Here is an 18,848-nt window from a genome sequence, read left to right as displayed (position 1 = left end):
GGCCTGGGAAAGTGTTCTCCTGGGTCTGTGGGCAGAAATGTCAGTGTGGGGATGGGGTAGAAACCAGGGCAGGAGATGAACTGGTGTCTGCCTGGAGCAGCAAGGCTGGTGCTCAGGGATGGAGCTCATGGTCCCAGCTTGCTAATGCCCTCCCACTCTGCTCCTTCTGCACCTGCCGCCTGCTTTTCTTCCTGAAATTCACCATGTCCTCTTAACCCTGTGGTGGTGATCTGCTTTAAGGGTGGTGATGTGGGGTTTGCATCATGGTCTCCTCTCTTCCTGTCTCACTCCTTTCTCCTCCTTTTTCTGTCTTTCAGCAGTTCTCCCCTCTGTCCTCAGCTCTTTCTCTTGACCTTCCCGTGCACTCTGCGTGTCCTGGCCCTGTATCTGCAAGGTGATGGCACTGCTGCCTGCAGAAGGAGCCAGAAGGTGATGGGCTGAACTGATCTCATCCTGTACCCATCTCCAACCCAGCAGCTCCTTAGAAAATTCACAGGTGACTCTGGTTCTCCTCAAAAGGCAGAGGAATGCTGTTTTTCCACTCCTGCTCACGCCCCAGCTAGCTGAGTGTGTTGCATGGGCATAAAATTCTGCAGTGGCCACAGCCAAGATGTTGTGCTGGTGCTGAGTTCTCAAATACTGATCATATGGTTCTTTACTGCCTGAAGGTGGTTTGTGTTGGAGGCTGTTCCATAAGAGCCCTTCTCCAGTGCTCACAAAACCCCTGGGAGTGGATGCTGTTGGCTTGACTCTTCTGCTCGTTGTAGCAACCAGGCATCCTGAGTGAACTCTGAGACTCCAGGGTGAATAACAAGCTAATGTGATGCTGCTGGGGGTAGTGTCTGTCTTGTTCCCTTCAAGGAGTGAAGAATTGCCCTGACTGCACTGGAAGTTACCCAACGATGAGCTCAGTGCGGGGAGAACAGGGTCAAGTCTTCCACGTGCCACCAAGATCTCTGCATTCACACCCATTGAGGCTGTGGCCATTGCAGCCAATCTGCCAAAATTTTGCTTTCCTATATGGTGAGGAGGGGCAGCAGATGGGGATGAGGGCGTTCACTTGAGCTGCAGCACAGTGGCCGTGTCCCTGTAGAAGGGACCCCTCTTGTCCCTCCTGCAGCGTGGGGACCAGCTGGAGCCTTGGCGTTGAGTTCTGGCTGTGCGTGCTTCATTAATCCATTACGGCAATCTCTTTTCTGACAGGCCTTCTTAATAGACTTTGATGTGCCCAAAACCCTATGAATAATGTTAAATAAGGAACAAATGTGCAGCGGTTCCACTGCCAGATACAACATTTCTGACATTTAATGCAGATTGGTTTTGATTCCTACTATTAATATATGCTGCATATGGATCTTTTTAAGAAATTAGACAGTTACAAAGAGTGTCAGGAAGGGGGCAGGGATGGATTTCCCTGACTCCAAACCTACACAAACAACATCTAAATCTGGAGCAATCAGTGGCTAACCTAAACACATCTGTGGCAGGGCACCAGGAAAGGCCTGGGAGCATGATGGAGAGGGTTCAGAGAGCACATTCCTGCTCTTGCTCTTCCCAATGGCTGCAACCTGGGGCTCCATGCAGCTGGTGGGCATAAGCCCATTTCCCATTTCTTCTCACCCAGCAGCCTCTTGGTTGGGGTGGTTACTGGTTGAGAATCCACTCTCTGGTATTCTGAGCTGTGCACTATCACAGAAACCCTCTGGCTTGCCCAATGCTGAGGATGATTGAGCTCTGATCTGGTTTACTGGGTGGAAGGGTTGCCCAACGTGTCTCTGTGTGCCTGTGGGGTTTGTTCTGTGGTTTGACATTGAGTCACTTGGAAGCAAATGAATGTTCTCAGTCCACTGCAATGCATCGAGCTGCTGTAGCTGTAACCTATGTGAGGTCATCTCTGTACCTCTTCTGTAAACCAGCATAACTAGCGAGTGAGCTTCAATAATCCCAATGCGTGAAAGAGGAAAGAGTGTTTTGAGGGGAAAAGGGAAGAAATTAGGATGAAATTTTCAAAATGGTGGGCCTTTTTTTTCTATCCAAGTATCTTGCATAGCTTGCTCTCACTGAAAGTGAGTAGGAGCTGTACTAAGATAATGACAACCTGGGCAGATTTAGGACAAAATAGCCCTTCATCCAGTGGTGTTTCCTAAGGGAAACGTATTGTTGTCCTTGATAACATCTGTTCCAGTGGTGACTGTTAGCACAGGGAAGGAGAGATGGCATGTTGCTGCACTGGGGAATACTGCATGTCTGTGTGAAAGCACACAGAGCTCCTGGTTGGGTCCATGGGGAAAGCTGACTCAACATACTGCAGTTTCCCTTTCTGCTCACCTACAGTGATCATTCTGTGCAGCCACTCGTTATCATTTCTAATCCCAGTGTGTTCCTGAGCCACCTACGCAGTCAGTAAATAACCCTCAGCACAGTGATGCTCTCTGACTTCCCTGCAGGAAGCAGAGTGCTGCCTGTGCAGGAGGGCTCTGCCTTGGAAGCATTATGGAGCCACAAGGAGCACGTCCTGCATCCTCAGCAGAGCACACACTCCCCACTTGTCCTGCTTCCCTATGACAGTGTTAATGAAGCAGCTCTGCTTGTACAAAGCCCTCCTCTGTCTGCTTGTTAAACACACCCTTGCACTGCTGATATTAAAAACATGCCCTCTGTGCTGGAGCGGGCCAGATAAATGGAAACACATTTTGATCATTCCTGCTGTTCTTGGGTAACTTTTTCCATTGCTGTGGGTTTCTAAGAGGCCGTGGGGGAGCTGGGTCCCCTCGGGGGCAAAGTGCTGAGGGGCTCCGTGTGCTCCCAGTGCAGTAGTTGCTCCTGGGGGTGGGGACCCTGTGCCTCCACCAGCAGCCGTGAAGCTCTGCAGTGCTTTGCTCAAGGGGAGAGATTGTCCTGCAGTCAGATGTGTGCTGTGCAGAACATGTGCGAGCACAGAGATGGAATACTTTCCTAACTTATCCCAAAAGCACTTTTTAATTTTTATTATTATTATTAATAATAATGCCTCATTTTACATCCCAGAGCAGCTTCTCCTGAGAGCAGTCCTTCAGCAATGGGTCGGTGCCTCCCGCCCCTCTGAACAATTTTGGATGTTAAGAAATCCCCAGCCATCGCTTGTGGATGATTTAGGAGCTTCCCCATCTGTGCAATTACACATTAGAATGGCTGCTGTCAGGGCTGTTGTAATCCCGCTTCATTTAGCACTGGGAGGAAATGTTCTGCTGTTCCTCTTTGCTGCTTTAATTCTGATCCCCTGCTCCTACACGGGGGGACAGCAGGGCTTATTTGGGTGTTGGTGCGATTACTCCTTGTGCACAAATCAAGGCTGCTGTATGGAGGGATATGTGTCTCCAAAATGGTCTTCTGTGTTTGTGAACTCATGTCAGTGTCAGATGGTGGGGCTCAGCCCAGCCCTGCTCCGTGCTGTAGCAGCTTTAAGAAATGCAAAGGGAGCTTTCTTGCACTGCTGGCAGAGATTTAGCAGTTACAGAATGTAGTACAGAAATAGGCCAAACTGAGACCTTTTGGAGAGAGCTCTCATTGCAGAGTGCTGCCTACAGCATCCTGAGCAGTGAGGGCTGGGATGTGGGGCTGTGTCCTGGGTGGTGGGACAGAGGGCTTTGCTGTTGGGCAGATGTCTGCAGGATGTGTGCAGTGAGGTGTACGTGGCAGGGAGAGCTCTCCTTTGTACTGTGGTTTGTACTGGAATAGAGTTTTGGCAGAAGAGCTGAGGTCCATCTCGTAAAATAACTCACATTCTCCGTTCATCCAGCTTCAGTAAACTGTGTCCTTATCTGACAATCTTCTGAGCTGAGCTCGGCAGCAGGGCTGTGCTCAGTGGTGCTGACACCCACTTGTTTGCAAAGCAGCACGCAGCCAGGCCAGCAGTGTGCTCACAGCGTAGCAGATCTCTGTTGGTGAGCTGTTAAAGTGTGCATGGCATGGGGAGGGTTGGTGCCCTCCTGTCCCAGCTGCCTCCCACCAGCAGTCACCTTCCTGCCCTGCTGTGCTGCCCGGCTCTGTTCCCAGCTGCTCACCCAAGAGTGACTTGGAATAGATGGAGAGAAGTGGCTGCACAGCATGGGCTGAAGCTGGAGGGTCGATCTGTTGCTGGGGGCATGCCACAACCTCTGTCTGTTCTTTGCATTAAGATGAACACGATGCTGTCTGCCCTTTGAGCTCCTTTGTGTGCTAATAAGATTTCCAGGACTTCTGAACCACTTTATCAGATACGAAGCGCTGTGCTTGCTGTGCTATTGAAAGGCTGGATAGAGAGGAAGGGATGTCTGTGTTGCGGTTTTGTGCAGAGGCTGAATTTCAGTCCTGAGGGATGTGCTGTTGTACACCCATGCAGTATCACCATGCCCAGGGTTACAGCTGGCTTTCCCCAACACTTGGGCACTGCTGCAGCCCTGCACGTATTCCAGTACAAATGTGACCCTGGCTCTGCAGAGCGATACCTCTGCCCTCTTCTCCCCCACGGTACCTATCATTTAGCTGAATAGTGCAGAGGTCAGGGCAGAGGAATGCTGGCTGTGTCCCTGGGGCACATCTGAGCTCAGTGATGGCAGCTCAGGGAGCAGCTGGCTCCATGGATGTCCCTGCAGGAGGGACATGAGTGACTGCATGGTCACAGTGAGACCTCTGCACAGTGACCCTGGCGCTGAGTGATGCACTAACTCTGCATTTTGACAGCACACATCAGGCTGCTGCTGTCCTGCTTGTAGGAAGGCAACCGGTCTGAAGCACATCAGGGAGCTGCTGTTGGCTGAGCTGTCAGTGACCTTCATCTCTGTTAGGTCTGCTGCTGGGTGTTTATAAAGGCAGCAGGATTGCCCCCCCTCTGCTTTGCCTTAGGAAAATAAACAATGCACAGAGCAAAGCTCGGTTGGTGCCATCCCATGGCTGTGAGCCCTGGATGTGCCCTGGTCCCTTGAGGTGCCTCTCACACTGATGTTTTGGTTTTAGTCTCTGTAAGATGAGGTTCATTCTGTGTTCCTGCACTTCTAAGAGTCTAGCTGAAAGTGACATGAAGTGAACACATTTTAAATGCTTTGGGTCACAATGTCATTACATCCTTTGTTCTGTGAAGTTGTTCCTAAAGCGTTTATTGGACAGAAATGTGAGCTCCCACAGCTTCAGAAGCAGCACTTGTGCAGTGAATGCCTGCAGGGCTGTGGGCAGTGACTGCTGCAGCACTGTGCAGCCCGATGGAGGCAGCTCTGCATGCCAAGGGAAGGGCTTGGGTGTAAATCCATCATTAAAAGGCTTCTAGCTCTGGATCTGGGTGTTATTCCCATTGAGCACCATTTCAGCTGCCTGTTTGCCTTGATGTACTTTTAAAAACCCGCTTGGATTTATGCTTTTTGTCGACCCTAAAAATGTTGGTTACAGAATACGATATAAACTCTTCCAAACAGAGAGAAGAAACTGAGACGAATTCTCTAAACCCTTCCAAAATTCCTGGTTGGCTGCACGTTTTTTTCTAGCTCTGGGAACACTTATTGTAGCAGGGATTAACTTGACAGAAATGTTTAATTTCTGAGTCGTCTCTTGCATTGTGGATTTGACTTCAAGCCTGGGAATGGAAGTCCCACTTCAGCTGTACCAGCAGAGTCTGCAGCACAGCTTTTGTGAGCCAGCAAAGCAGAGTCTGCTCTGTACCCAGGGTTTGCCTAGAAACAATGAAGCTGCAGAATATACTTGTATGCGTATTCTGTCCTTCTTGCATGGGGTCCCAGCTGGATGGAGATGCTGGAGCTGAGCAACACCTGAGTGAGGGGAAAGCATTCCTGCTGCCACTATGCATAGACAGGTCATGGGCTGAGAACATGCCTTTGTGCCAGCAAATGAAGCAAAAGGAATGTTTTTCATTAGGAAAGTGGAAGGTCTCTTCCTATTTCCAGCAGAGATGCAGACCCAATGTAAAGGTTTGGGGCAGAGCTGTCTTTTAATTGACTGAGCGATGTTTGGCAGGAGCTGTGAAGCCACGAACCACTCAACCTGGGCTCCAGGAGCCCCCAGATGTTGTGTGTCAGCTCAGCCCCTCTTGGTGATGGATTCTCCTCAAAGGCAAGCATGAGAAAGCAGATTGCACATCTCTGCTCTGCAAGCGCTCCACGCCGTGAAGCTGAGCAGGCCAGCTCTCAGAACAGGTTTGCAAACCTTCTTAATTTAAGAGAGGCCATAAAAAGCAGGAAAAAAAGCCAGCGGAGAGAAGCAAATTGGGTCCCAAAGGGGGAAGAAATTTTGTGATCTTGAATTTAGAGAACTGGAAAGAAATCCATCTGGTTCTAGGTTTCTGAGAACGAAGGCGTGAGCTCTGTGCATGATGTAAAGCCTTGTGCAGGTCTCGTAGGAAAACTCTGAACCAGCTTTTGTGATGGAATAAGGGAGACTGAACTCGATCCAGGGAATGGTTTTTCATGCAAGGGGGAAAATTTTAGCAGAGAAATGAAGGGAAAGAACAAAGCTCTTTGTGCACTTAGAGGGGAAAAATGCTTTTTATGTGTTCCCCTTCAGCTGCCCCCTGATGCCAGCTTGGCTCAGCAAACCTGCACAGAGATTGGGGGGGGGGGAGGGAGGGGAGGGAGTGTCTCAGCAGGAGCCCATCTGCCTGATTGTCCCTATTAGGAGTTTGGGGTTCCCAGCCCCACTGGGGTAGCAGCACCCTGCTGGTTCTAGCACTCAGTGCTGGACTGGGCAAACCTCATGGTTATGGAAGTATTTACCCCTGTTTTATGAATTGCTGAGTGGGGCAGGAATGAGCACACCATGCTTTATGAGCTGCTTTGGGTTAAGGCAAACCTACAGGGGGGAAGGCTCTGTTGTGCTGTGGGAAGGGCAGGAATCCTGGCACATCCCAATAGACACAGAGCTGTTTGGGCCTATAGCTCATGTTGTCCTGCCATCCGGGGCATGAGCTGCTGCTTGCCTCCCCAAATCCTTTACAATCCCTATTTTCCTTCCCATGTCATGGTTGAAGCATATTTCTTTGTTTCCCTTGAAATAGTGATGTCAAACTGGAAACCTGCAGCCTGGTTGCAATTTTTAGGGTTTTTTAAGAGCAGAAATTGGGGAGTAGTTAAAAATATGTTATTCCTGGCAGTGGAATTCCCTGTTTAATAGCTCATTTGGAGCAATTGGGTTGAAAACCACTTTCCCACGTGTGTGCTGCGTAGTGATGGCACCCAGGCTGCAGTCACACATCTGGGGTACAGGGAAACAGGAGGGCCCCATCCCACAGCTCTTACTAAAGCCCTGTTTTTATCAATGGGGGTTTTGCCTGAGGAATACCGAAGGACTGGACTTGACAAATGGGTTTTTCTGGCAGGATCTGCTTGTTATTTCTCTTAACCATTCATTTTTACTATGTTTGGAAGTGCCAGTGTTTTCCCCTCTGCACCAGTGACAGACATTTGTTTCCCATTAGTATTTATTGGATCGTTTTGGTCATATGTAGGCTTTGCATTAGAGCCCAAGCTGTGCTCTTTGCTGGTTGTTTGCAGGTATTTTTTCTCTCTGCTCAACTTTTGTGCCACAATGTGGGCAGTGCTGTCCTTTGGAGCAGGGCAGCAGCACTGCACGTCAGCCCTGGGATGGGCGAAAACATTAAAGAGAGCACGGCTGCCTGCAGAAGCACCTATTTGTTTCATCACCACGGGTGTGTTTGTGACTCATGTGGATGGAAATAGCTGCAAGTAGGCAAAAGTATGGGAATTCCAGAGGAAAAACCCAAGAACTCAGCTTTGGGTCACACCATGTGCCTACAGAGCGGCCGGCTGCTGCTGTGCTTTGCTAGGTGAAGAAGCAGGAACAGCCATGGGGACTGGAGCAGGAGACAGTGGGACAGGAGAGTAAATGGAGAAACAGGCAGGTTTGCGATTAGAGCCCAGGAAAGGTTGCATAGATTCAGCAAGATCTAATTACAGACTGTTCTCCTGGTGCAAACCTCTAATTTCCACGGGGTGTATAAAATACAACTACTGCACTTTCACATCACAGAGCAGCCTCATGTTGCATTTGCACTAAGAGTAATAAACCTCACGCTTTTTCTGCTTTTCCTTCCATTGCAGGATAACGGCCCTGCAGTGGGCAAGAGGCCCATGTCCCACAGTGCAGGTGGGAGCCCAGTGGACGGCAGGCCAGCACTGAGCCTGCAGCACTCCCAGCCCATCCGGCCGCAAGCAAGCAGCAGTGCCGATGCCTCTTTGCCTCTGCAGCTCAGTGGGCTGCACATCGCTCCTTCCCAAAGGTATAATGCATGTGATGCAAAAGGACTTCAGTTTCCCATTGACAGCTCTTTGCTTGCATCCTGCTGAGGACAGGAGCTTGTCGCTCAGGTGATACCTGGGATGGTGCTCTCAGAGCTCCTCACTGCACTGGGGTTGCTGGGTTTGGTGCCTGCATTGCTGGTCAAGAAGAGGTAGGAAGGAAAGCAAAAACTGGGGCTTGGCAGATGCCAGATTCTGAACAGAACTCCTGTGTTTACAGGAGCTACAAAACCCTTGTGTGAATATAAAGGTAATGTTTGATTATCTGTCTTTGAGGTGGCCAACCTTTCTGCTATTTCAGGTCTGCATAAGACCCCCTCTGTTGCTGATAGCCCCCAGCCTGGGGCTGGCACCAAGTGCATCACCATCCTGGTTCTTCAGAGCATGAGTTCATATAGGATCAGTGTTTTTGTCCTCCACAGTCTCAGCAGCCAACCCTTGAAATGGGCACTGGGATTGCTCACAGAGAAAACAAAGCCCAATGAAATGGGATGTTTATAAATGTGCAGTCTGCTCTGTGCAGCTTTCTGGGAGGCCACCAAATAAATAATGTTCCTAGGAAAGAAAAAGCTTTTATACCAAGAGTAGCTCGGGTGGGTCTTGCTGAGGCAGGCTGCACTGGGCTGTGTGCAGCTGTCTGATGAGGCTTGTAGGATCTTGCTCTTTTATGGGGTCTGTAATGACCTTGGTGTGCTTGGCACTCGGGAAGAAAAAAACCTTTTCCCACAGAGCTGTTGTATGCTCTCAGGCCCTAACAAAGCACAGAAACGCTTGAGCTCATCTCTACTCAGTAAGACACTTACGCATCTACCCAAAGTGTCCTTTTCTTGAAAGGATGCTTCTCAGCCATCCTGGTGTAATGCTTTACCTTCTTTGTCATACCCCACGTGGAAGTGCTAACTCAGAGCTACCCAACAGAGCACCGACCCAGAGGGCCCATGGTGAGGACAATGGTCCCCTCCATGCCTGCCATCAGCAGTGGGTAGATTCCCTTAGACTTACGTAATTAATTGTTGTTTTATCCTTTTTATTTTCATTTTTCCTCCCCATTGAATTCCATGTGTGGTGGGGAAGTGTGCAGTGCTTGTGAGCAGCTGCCCTCTCTCCTGAAGGCATCCAGTAGCTGGTCCTGCCCTGGCTGCATTGCTCAACAGGGAACAGACAGGAAACAAGCTGATCCCAGTTGGAAAAGCACTGTGCTGGGCTGGGCATGCCTTCAGGCCTAGATTACAGGGAAGAGAGGTGTTCTGCTGCATCTATGTGAAACTGGATTCCATCCAGGTACATCCCTGATGAGCTGACAATTGCTGTGTGTATCTGATCTGAATTTTTCTTTGTTTTCAAATAGCACCGAACCCTTAAAGTCTCTCCCACGGAACAGAAATGGGATCGATGTGGAGTCAGATGTTTACAAGATGCTCCAGGATTACGAGAGACCTGCCTCAGAGCCCAAGCAGTCGGGGTCCTTCCGCTACCTGCAGGGCATGCTGGAGGCTGGGGAGAATGGTAGGTTTGCTGATAGCAGCATGCTAAGTGTCCCCCAAACACCTCCATTCTGCCCCTCTGTGCCCCAGTCTTCATGGCCCTGCACACACCAGGTTGCTATTGCTTGCTTTGCTGTGTTCCTTTTCCCTTCTGAGCTTCAAGTGCTGAGGGATGTGAAGGGTCCCAGTAGGAGCTGGGGTTGTTACTGCACGCTGACCAGCTGGGTTCTGCTGTGCATTGCCCACAGCTCAGCTGGAGCTGTGCAGGTTCTTCACCTTTGCAGAGGGCATCTCCATGGCAGCTGTGTTCCTGTTGGTACAAATGGAATGGTTGAAAGCAGTTCAGTAGGATCATCGATGGAAGATCAAATGCCTTTTTCAATAAATGGCATTTACATAAGGTTGTGGATGGTCCTCAGCAGGAATAGAGATCAGGAGCTTCTGGCTCACTCTTAGCTCAGTCCCAGCTTCCTGTCTGCTTCATTAACTCAGGTCATCGCCAGTTCCGTGCATTAAAAAGTAAGATCCCCAGAAGATACATTTCAGCTTCTTTTTATTTGCCTTTCAACTTTAAGTCCTTTGAGGCTTTTATGTTCAAGCTTTCAGGCTTCTCTTTGCAATCACTGAGGCTAAAAGCTTCTTCTCGTTTCCTTCCAGGAGCCTCTTACTCTAATCATGTGAATCCAGGAACTTAGATTTTATGGGAAAATACCAACTGCTGCAAATCTCATTATGAAGCTGCAAGAGTCGTAGAAGTCAGGGCTCTGTGCTGCAGTTTGAAATGAGAGAATGATCTGCTTTGACTGGGAGGAGTGATGCATGGGGGTTAGATGCCTGCCAGCAGCCCTGCAGTGCCCCAACTGCTGCATAAGGGACCGGCAGTTACGGGCATCTGAGTGACAAGCATCTCTCCCAGCACAGAGCTTTGTAATGCCTCAGCAAAGTTCAGATCACCAGCAGTGCTGCTGCTGGGTTGTTTGACTGCTTCCAGCCCACTCCCTTTTCCTTAAGCCTACACATGTCACAAAAGCACAGCACTTGGCCCTACGGTGCTGCTCTTCAGATCTGCTCTGCTGGGGGCTGAGGGATGGGGGGCACTGCTCCTGGTGGCTGCACCTCCTTCAGCTTGAGCAGTGCCATGTTGGGCCTGCAGCTGTGCCTGGAGGCTGTGGGCTGGGAAACAGAAGCAAAGGGTCCATTGTGCCTCTGGGCAGCCTGGTCTGGTGGTTGGTGACCCTGCACATAGCAGGAGGGTTGTAACTACATGATCATTGTGGTCCTTTTCAACTCAGACCATTCTATGACTCTACGATTGTGCTGTATTCCTCTCCAAAGAGCTTGTTTCACTCTGAGATTTATTTTTATTCACCCCCCCTTCTCTTTTAAAACATCAGGTTACCGAGTCCTGAGAGGTGGCACAAACCTCCCCAAGGTGGTGGGACAGAACCCTTCCTTTTGGAGGGGTTTTCTGCGGGGAGATTTTTACTGTTTCTCTCTTTTTTTTCTTTTTTTTTTTTTTTTTTTTTTTCTTCACCAAATAGCATGGCCTAAATAATCACTACATTCATCTGTGATGCCTTTTGAGAACATCTGCACGAGTATCCCCATGCAGTGTCTGGGCCCATCTGTGCACCCAGATGTGTGGCTGTACAGGTTGCTGGTCTCACTGTTTGCATGTTTGCTCTTCGCTTCTGTACAGAGAGTTGTGACAAGGCTGAGTGCATCTCCTCCTGGGGATAAACAACCCTCTGGCTCCTTAACAACAACAGGAATAAAGAACAAGGTGCCAGAGTGCAAATCCTCAATCTGTGTCTAAAACTCTTGGCAGGTGAAAAACTCGACAGACTGAGCAACCCTCGCAGCATCAAACCTCCAGGACCAAAGCTCGGCGCTGCCATGTCTGGACTGCAGCTGCTCCCCGAGTGCACGAGATGTGGCAATGGGATTGTGTAAGTGCTGCTGTGTGCATTGTGCATCCAGGTGGATTCCCACCAGCATTACAAGTTAGAAGGTGTAGCAGAATCCTTGAGTCCCTTTATGCTGATGTTTTCTTTTATGGGGGTGTTTTTCTTGCTAACAGGAGGATCACTGAGATGATCAGAGGGCTGGAGCACCTCTCCTATGAAGAAAGGTTGGGGGAGCTGGGCTTGTTTAGCTTGGAGAAGAGAAGGCTCTGGGGAGACCACATTGTGGACTTCCAGTACTTGAAGGGAGCAAATAGACAGGAGGGGGAATGGCTGTTTATGAAGGTGGGCAGTGACAGGACAAGGGGGAATGGTTTTAAACTAAGACAGTGGAGGTTTAGTTTGGATATTAGGAGGAAGTTTTTCACCCAGAGGGTGGTGACTCACAGAAACAGGCTGCCCAAGGAGGCTGTGGATGCCCCATCCCTGCAGGCATTCAAGGCCAGGCTGGATGTGGCTCTGGGCAGCCTGGGCTGCTGGTTGCTGACCCTGCACATAGCAGGGGACTGGAACAAGGTTGCTGTGGTCCTTTTCAACCCAGGCCATTCTGTGCTTCTGTGACTGAAGCTGGAGTTGAGGAGGACAGTGAGGACTGCCCCTTTTAAGGGAATCTTGCATCCAAATGCAGAGTATTCACTCAGCAGTTCTGCCCTGCTTATCACAGGAATAGCACCGTGCTCTGGCACTCCCTCACTGCCTCATTGAGGGAGGATCGCTGTCAGGGTCAAGCAGAAGAGATCAGTAAGTTATTTTTGTCTGTGTGTTGAGGAGTGGCTCTCGGGCAGACATACACTGAGTCACATTTCAGAGAACACCAGCATTCTTCTTTGTGCTGTAAGAAAGCAGCCTTACAAATAACAGTTTTCCTGTGCATGCCTGCAGCTCTCCAGCTTCCAGCACAGGGATCAACAGCAGGGAGAATATGGGGGGGGCAGGGGGGGCCTTTCTGCTGGCTGTGTCCCCACTGACCCCACTCTTCCCACCCCCAGGGGAACCATCGTCAAAGCCCGCGACAAGCTCTACCACCCCGAGTGCTTCATGTGCGACGACTGTGGCCTCAACCTGAAGCAGAGGGGCTATTTCTTCATCGAGGAGCAGCTGTATTGCGAGACGCACGCCAAGGAGAGGGTTAAGCCCCCCGAGGGCTACGATGTGGTGGCTGTTTATCCGAACGCTAAAGTTGAACTCGTCTAAACCCAGGGCTCAGACGGCGCTCGCCCACCCGCACACACGCCGCTGGCTTCGCAGAGTGGCTGTAATCAACTCTGATTACTGCAGCCCGAGTAAAATGCCTTTCTGTAGATAAAACCGTTTACACTTGGGATCTCCAGGGGATGGTGTTGAAAGCGTATGAACAGGTTTTTCCCTTCTCTTTGACACTCTTTTTTTGGGGGAAGCGGGGTTGCTGTGCTGGGTTATTAGTCTGTGCCTTAACCTTATCCAAGATCTGCATAAACATTGATTCATTCTCTACTTTTTTTTTTTCTCCCCTGTAAGACCAGTATTCCTTCCTTCCCTCACTGTTATCTGAAGGAAGGAAGGAAGGAAGGAAAGCTCGAAGAAAATAAGGCACTTTACCTACCGAGAGCTGCCTCCTGTATTGCAGCTTCTGTCTCCCACCCACTGGTGACTGCTCTGTGCGCTGAGCACCCAGCAAGGTTTGCTCCTGCCTTCCCCATTCAGTTGCTCTCTCCTGGCTGCCCAGCAGGACATCTAAAGGATGCTGAGGCAGCAGGAGCCCACCTGGCTGCCCTCCTGCACCCCACTCCCCATCACTCCCCACAGGGAGGTGCTCTGTTTCTGTCCTTGCTTTGACCTTTTGTTCGGCTTTTTTGCAGACCTCCCCCCCAGGCTGCTGCCCCTGCCCTGACCCAGCAGCTGGGGATGGGGTGGCAAAACCCCCCCTGGAGGTTGGAAGGAAATACAGGAGATGCTTGGCCCTCAATCCTGAGCAAGTGGATGCAATCTGTGGCAGAGCTTTATGTGGACTTTATGTAAGGGGGAGGTAATTGAGGCTGTTGGGATGCTGTTATGATGGAGTTTTTTTCATGTTCGTGACTGGAGAAGATGTGCAGTTCAGACACCCTGTTGTCAGATGCCACCACAGTGATGGTTCTGAGGTACCAGTGATGGTACCAACCCTGTGGTTGGTACCGCCAGGTCCCTCTTGAAACACATTTCTGCTTTCTATGCTTTATAAATAAGAAAGTTCCTTCTGTAAAGGCAAAGAGTGTTTCCTTTGTGTTACTGCATCCCCACATATGGGGCTAGCAGGACTGTGCTGCAGTGACCCTGCAGGTGATGACCCTGTGGGGCAGGTGGTGCTGGGGGGCACTGAATAACTTCTGGGGTCTGTGAGAACCTTTGTATTGTAGCCCTTGATGCAGGAACAGCCCTAGAAACAGAAGTGGGGGAAAAACACCACCTCTGGGAGCCAGAAAGCTGAAAGTGAGGTGCTGGGGGTTAGAGAAATGTCTGCTCCCTTCCATGGACAGGGATGGAGATGAGTACTGCCATCTCCTGATGCACCAGGATGTCTATCCCAGCTTCTTCTGCCATCTGCATTTTTCACTGTTGAAGTACAAGGAATGTGTGGCAATGTGATCAACCCAGCTGAGCCTGGGTTTGCTTGTATTTGTATGGCCTTGCTCAGTAGTTCAGGCCAGCTGAATAGAAATACTTGGGACAGCTGTAAGTGATTAGGAGACTAAGGCTAATCAGGTATGAAGTGTTATCACCTCTTGTTTGTGGGCCTCGGCTTGGAGCTTGTTAGTTTGCAATCAGCAGCAGCATTTGCTCTGACTTTCCTTATTAACCTCACTTGTTCCTGGGCTGGCAGCAGTGCTTCTCGGGGGAGGGGGTCGTTGGGGAGGAGGGTGTTGGGCCCATTCTGTGGTTTCATCATAACTGCTGCTCACAAATCACTTCTGTTCCCTTTATGGCTCTGTTTGGAAGGTTGCACTTCACCCAGACCGGGGCCTGACAGCCCAGCAAGGCTCTCCCACATCACTGCAGGAGTTGTGTTCCCCAGAGCAGCTCCTCACCCCACGGCACAGGGAATGCCCTAATAACCCCATGAGCTGGAAGCACCAAAGTGATGCTATGGGCACAGCAGCCCCAGGCTTCACCTGCAACCTCTCTTTAGTTTGGAATCACATTACTATTACCCACAAATCAGTATTTTTCACACCATTCTCTCCTGATGTTCATTCCTACAAGTTATCAACACTTTCCATCCTCCTGAGGAGTGTAAAGCTGGAGCCACCTCGCAGCAATCAGACAGTGACTCTTGGCACTGATTCCCCATATGCTGCCCAGAGCCAGCACAGGGCCTGGCCTCGCCAGCCCCACCTTCTCCCGCTATTTAACGCTGTAAAACATTTGCAGGATGATGTGGTTTGTATGAAATACAAAATAAAACAGTATTGTCAGGTTTTTTTTTTGCCTCACCCTAATTGCTTTCCCTTTGATCCTCAGGTTTCTGTCACCAATATGTGTGTGTGTGCTGGAGATCCCATTGAGTGCACAGTCACCCCCGATGTTGTTTTGTGCTCTGCAGCACACTGTGTGACCCCAGATGTGCTGCTGTGTTGTGCTCTAAATGCAATCCTGTGACATAAACACAGCACAAAGAGGGTTTTCTTACCCCAGATCCACTCGTTCCTGCTCCACCAGCCCTAAGGAAACATGAGAGCTGCACCTCTCCAACAACGCATCATGCATCCATTTGAGTCTGAGGTTTGCTGTTGGGGATGTTGGGTTTGCATTCTCATTGAGTGGTCTGGGTTGAAAAGGATCATAATGATCATGTAGTTCCAACTCCCTGCTATGTGCAGGGTCACCAACCACCAGCCCAGGCTGCCCAGAGCCACATCCAGCCTGGCCTTGAATGCCTGCAGGGATGGGGCATCCACAGCCTCCCTGGGCAACCTGCCCAGTGCATCACCACCCTCTGGGTGAGCTCCTTTGGTGCATGGGAGCGATGCGCAGTGCAGCCAGTGCTGGAACAGATCTGCCAGCTCAGGGCTTGGTGTGGGCAAGAGAGAGAGCAGCCGTGGGAAGAAATGCTCCCAAATAGTTCCATTATTGCCGGGAGTTGGAGAAAGTGTGCTGTCATTTCCAAGAAGCAGAACAAGAATGTCTAACGGTTACGGATTAAATCTCATGAGCGCATTTAGCGCTTCCTGCACGCGTGTGTAATTACGGAATTAAGGGCTCAGCGGGGCTGTTCGAATGTTCCAGGTGAATGCCAGGAGGGTGAGAGAGGTCTGCCAGGTTTAGCAACCAGATAACAGAGGGCTGTTTGCTTATGGGGCTGAATTTCCATAGCGCCCATCACTGCTCAGTTCAGTATGGGGGGAAAGCAGGAAGTGATGCGAGTTGTTTTGCCTCCACAGATGATTGATCAGAAAGGGTTTATTTGGAAAATAATCACGTATGGGAATTGTTGTGTCTTAAGTATTTTAAAAAGCCAAAAGCTTCTGTGGATCTGTGCGTGGCATGAAATCTGCTGGCATCCTTTCATGCACTCTGGGTGTGTAACCCTCTCCTAATTACTGCACGAATTCAAATAATGAATGTGCTTACAGCCCTTCCTGCAGCCACTGCTTTCATGTCTGCCCTGGAACACTCGTGCGGGTCTCAGGTGGGGTTATGCCCAGCAGCGCTGTACCCCCAGCTCCCCTCTCACTGCTGCCCAATGGTCCCTCTGCCACGTGCCCTGTGCTGGGCACTCCCTGCGCTCCTCCTTGCTATGGAAACACCGCCTGCTGAGATCAAACGGGACGAGGAGTGCCATTTATTAACTCCATGAGGTGGGACGGGAGCCAAATTGGTTGAAGTTCTAATTGTTTAATTTTTTCCATGTATCATCGGCGAAGTTTCCTACTTAGCCGGCGTGATTTCCACCGCCGCACCCCCTTTTTGTGCCGCTGCTTTTGTTTGGAGTTGTTTAACTTCGCCCTGGTCGCTGGCCGGGCGCCCCAGGGACCTGAACAAAGATCTCAGCTGTTCCATTTGCGCTGGGATGGAAATGCTGCTGCTGGAGGAGGGGAAGCAGTGGGAAAGAAGCGCTGGAAAATGTGTTCCCTCCTCGCTTTCTTATGTGTGTCAGAGGCTATTTTAATAACTGTGGGGAAACAAACCTTCCCCACGCACACCGTAAAACAGACAGGGCTGCTCCTGGCGGTGCTGGAGCCGTCCTTCACGCAGGGAGCGCTGCTGGGGCCGCCCCGTGGCACGGTGCGGAGCTCAGGAGCGCGTCAGGCTCTCGAGGTTCTGAATGGAAACATCTCCTTGCTTTAGGGGAGCTCCCCGGCTCTTCGGTCCCAACCACGAATGGGAGGTGGGCAATGAGGTGCGAGGGGCGCACGGTGCACGGGGAGGGCGTGCAGCGCGGAGCGCAACGCGGCTCCGCTCCCTGCGGTGCCCCTCCCGCACCATCTAGTGATGGAAAGAGGAATTCAACCAGGCTGAGGCAGGATCGGGGAAAGACTTGCTAAGAGAATGAGCAGCGCTGGGCACGGGCGGCTCCTGGGTTACGACAGAGTGATACAGCGAGGGAGCAGCAACCTGGCAAAGGGAGGAGCGGTTTTAGGAGCTTCTATGGACTCGCCCAGCCGGCAGACACTGCCTCGGGTAGGATCCCCGCTTCCATCGGTTTCACGTGGTTCCTGCAAAGGTGCAACTCCTTGCAAATAACGGCAGGCACCTGCACAGAGGAGACCCCCGGAGCAACCACCCAGACACATCACACAGCCTGACAAAACGGTTTCTGCTTTGCCCTGCTGGTCTGCAGGCTCTAATGTGATCCAAGAACTGTGTGATCAACACAGAGTTACAAAACTCCATGTTCCCGTCTGGGCTTTTAATTCCCAGCTCTTGTGACAGTATGGGGACCCCTGAGAGTCCTGTGCAGAGCGGGGAGTGGGGCTGTCCTGGACAGGAACTGCTCCAAGCAGAGCAGGAGTTCCTGGATGGTGGCAGTCACACTGCCATCAGTGACAGCCACATCGTCACCCCATGTCACACACAGTGGGGATGATGTGAGCACACAGGAGCTGCTCTGCTCCATGGCTGCTCACATTCCCTCTATCCCACTGGAGCTCCAGGCTGGGTTAGGCAATCCATTTGCTCAAGCACAGTATAGGAGAAAACACAAAGGTTCACGTTGAACACGTGAAATTTATATTGCATTGAGGATTCATCTGTAAACCAGATTAACATGAGCACCTTATATGTGTTAGCACTTACTTTTATATGCTAAATTTGCAGACTAACCACAGCTGTTTATGAGCACTGCAAATTATTCCTCTACAGGGAATTACGGTTGACTGAATAATTAGTGTTGACTGAATAATGACAGTAAATAAGGAGCTGAGAGTGCACTGTCTGAATCCTTACATCTTTAAGGACTGGGGCTGCCCATATGCACTCCCTGATCTCCCCATGTGACCCCACTCACTCTTATCACCAGGACCACCTTTGGCCAAGCAGAGGCTCAGAAGGGTACGAGCCATCCCTTGTGGTCCCTCTGCAGGCAAGAGGAGTCCCAGTCTTTTGCTGCATGACATCATCTTCCACCTCTAATCTCAACTTGCAGCTTTCTGCCTGGCCCGGATCAATGCTGCCATCTGCTTCTCCTGCCCAGGCACTGCTGCAGAGCACTCCTAGCACTGCACTGCTCTTTTCACAGCCTCCACCTCTGATTGTCACTGCTACCAAGATGCCACCTGAGCAAGCTGTGTTCTCCTGCATGTTGCTCCTGGGATGCATCTTTAAAATAAAGACAACAAGAAAGCAACACCCCAGCCAGGAAGGAGCAGGCAATGTCCACTGTAGCACTTTCTATGCCATCTTTGGGGTAGGCCCCTTGCAGATCTCACTGCTTCCCAGCACATGTGCAGCAGCAAGCAGCCCATGGAACAACAGTGCAAACAGGAGCTGTATCTTCCTGCTGCCTTCCTTCTGCCCACATCACAGCCCTACTTTCCCTCCTGGCCCCACACATGGCTGTGCCAGCACTGATAAGAGGACAGCCCCAAACCAGGACGCACAGGGCTGCCCTGCACAGTGTGTGGATGTTTCGGTGTCTCCCAGGGAAGACTGCAGCTCAGACCAAC

General features: G+C 50.7%; 1 protein-coding gene across 2 annotated transcripts in view; it reads left to right on the top strand.

Moving 5' to 3' along the window:
• The window catches only part of PDLIM4 (PDZ and LIM domain 4), a 32,285-nt gene extending 17,121 nt beyond the window's left edge, over positions 1–15,164 (top strand). For both annotated transcript variants that reach the window (XM_015875580.2, XM_015875578.1), the window contains exons 4-7: positions 8,082–8,260; positions 9,628–9,785; positions 11,592–11,712; positions 12,717–15,164. In XM_015875580.2, coding sequence (XP_015731066.1) covers positions 8,082–8,260; positions 9,628–9,785; positions 11,592–11,712; positions 12,717–12,921 — 663 coding nt within the window. In that variant the 3' untranslated portion in view covers positions 12,922–15,164. The remainder of the gene's footprint in view (positions 1–8,081; positions 8,261–9,627; positions 9,786–11,591; positions 11,713–12,716) is intronic.
• The last annotated feature ends 3,684 nt before the right edge of the window (positions 15,165–18,848 follow it).

Source organism: Coturnix japonica, chromosome 13, assembly GCF_001577835.2.
Source record: "Coturnix japonica isolate 7356 chromosome 13, Coturnix japonica 2.1, whole genome shotgun sequence".
Lineage (NCBI taxonomy): Eukaryota > Metazoa > Chordata > Aves > Galliformes > Phasianidae > Coturnix > Coturnix japonica.
This window is presented reverse-complemented; position numbering and strand designations above follow the sequence as displayed.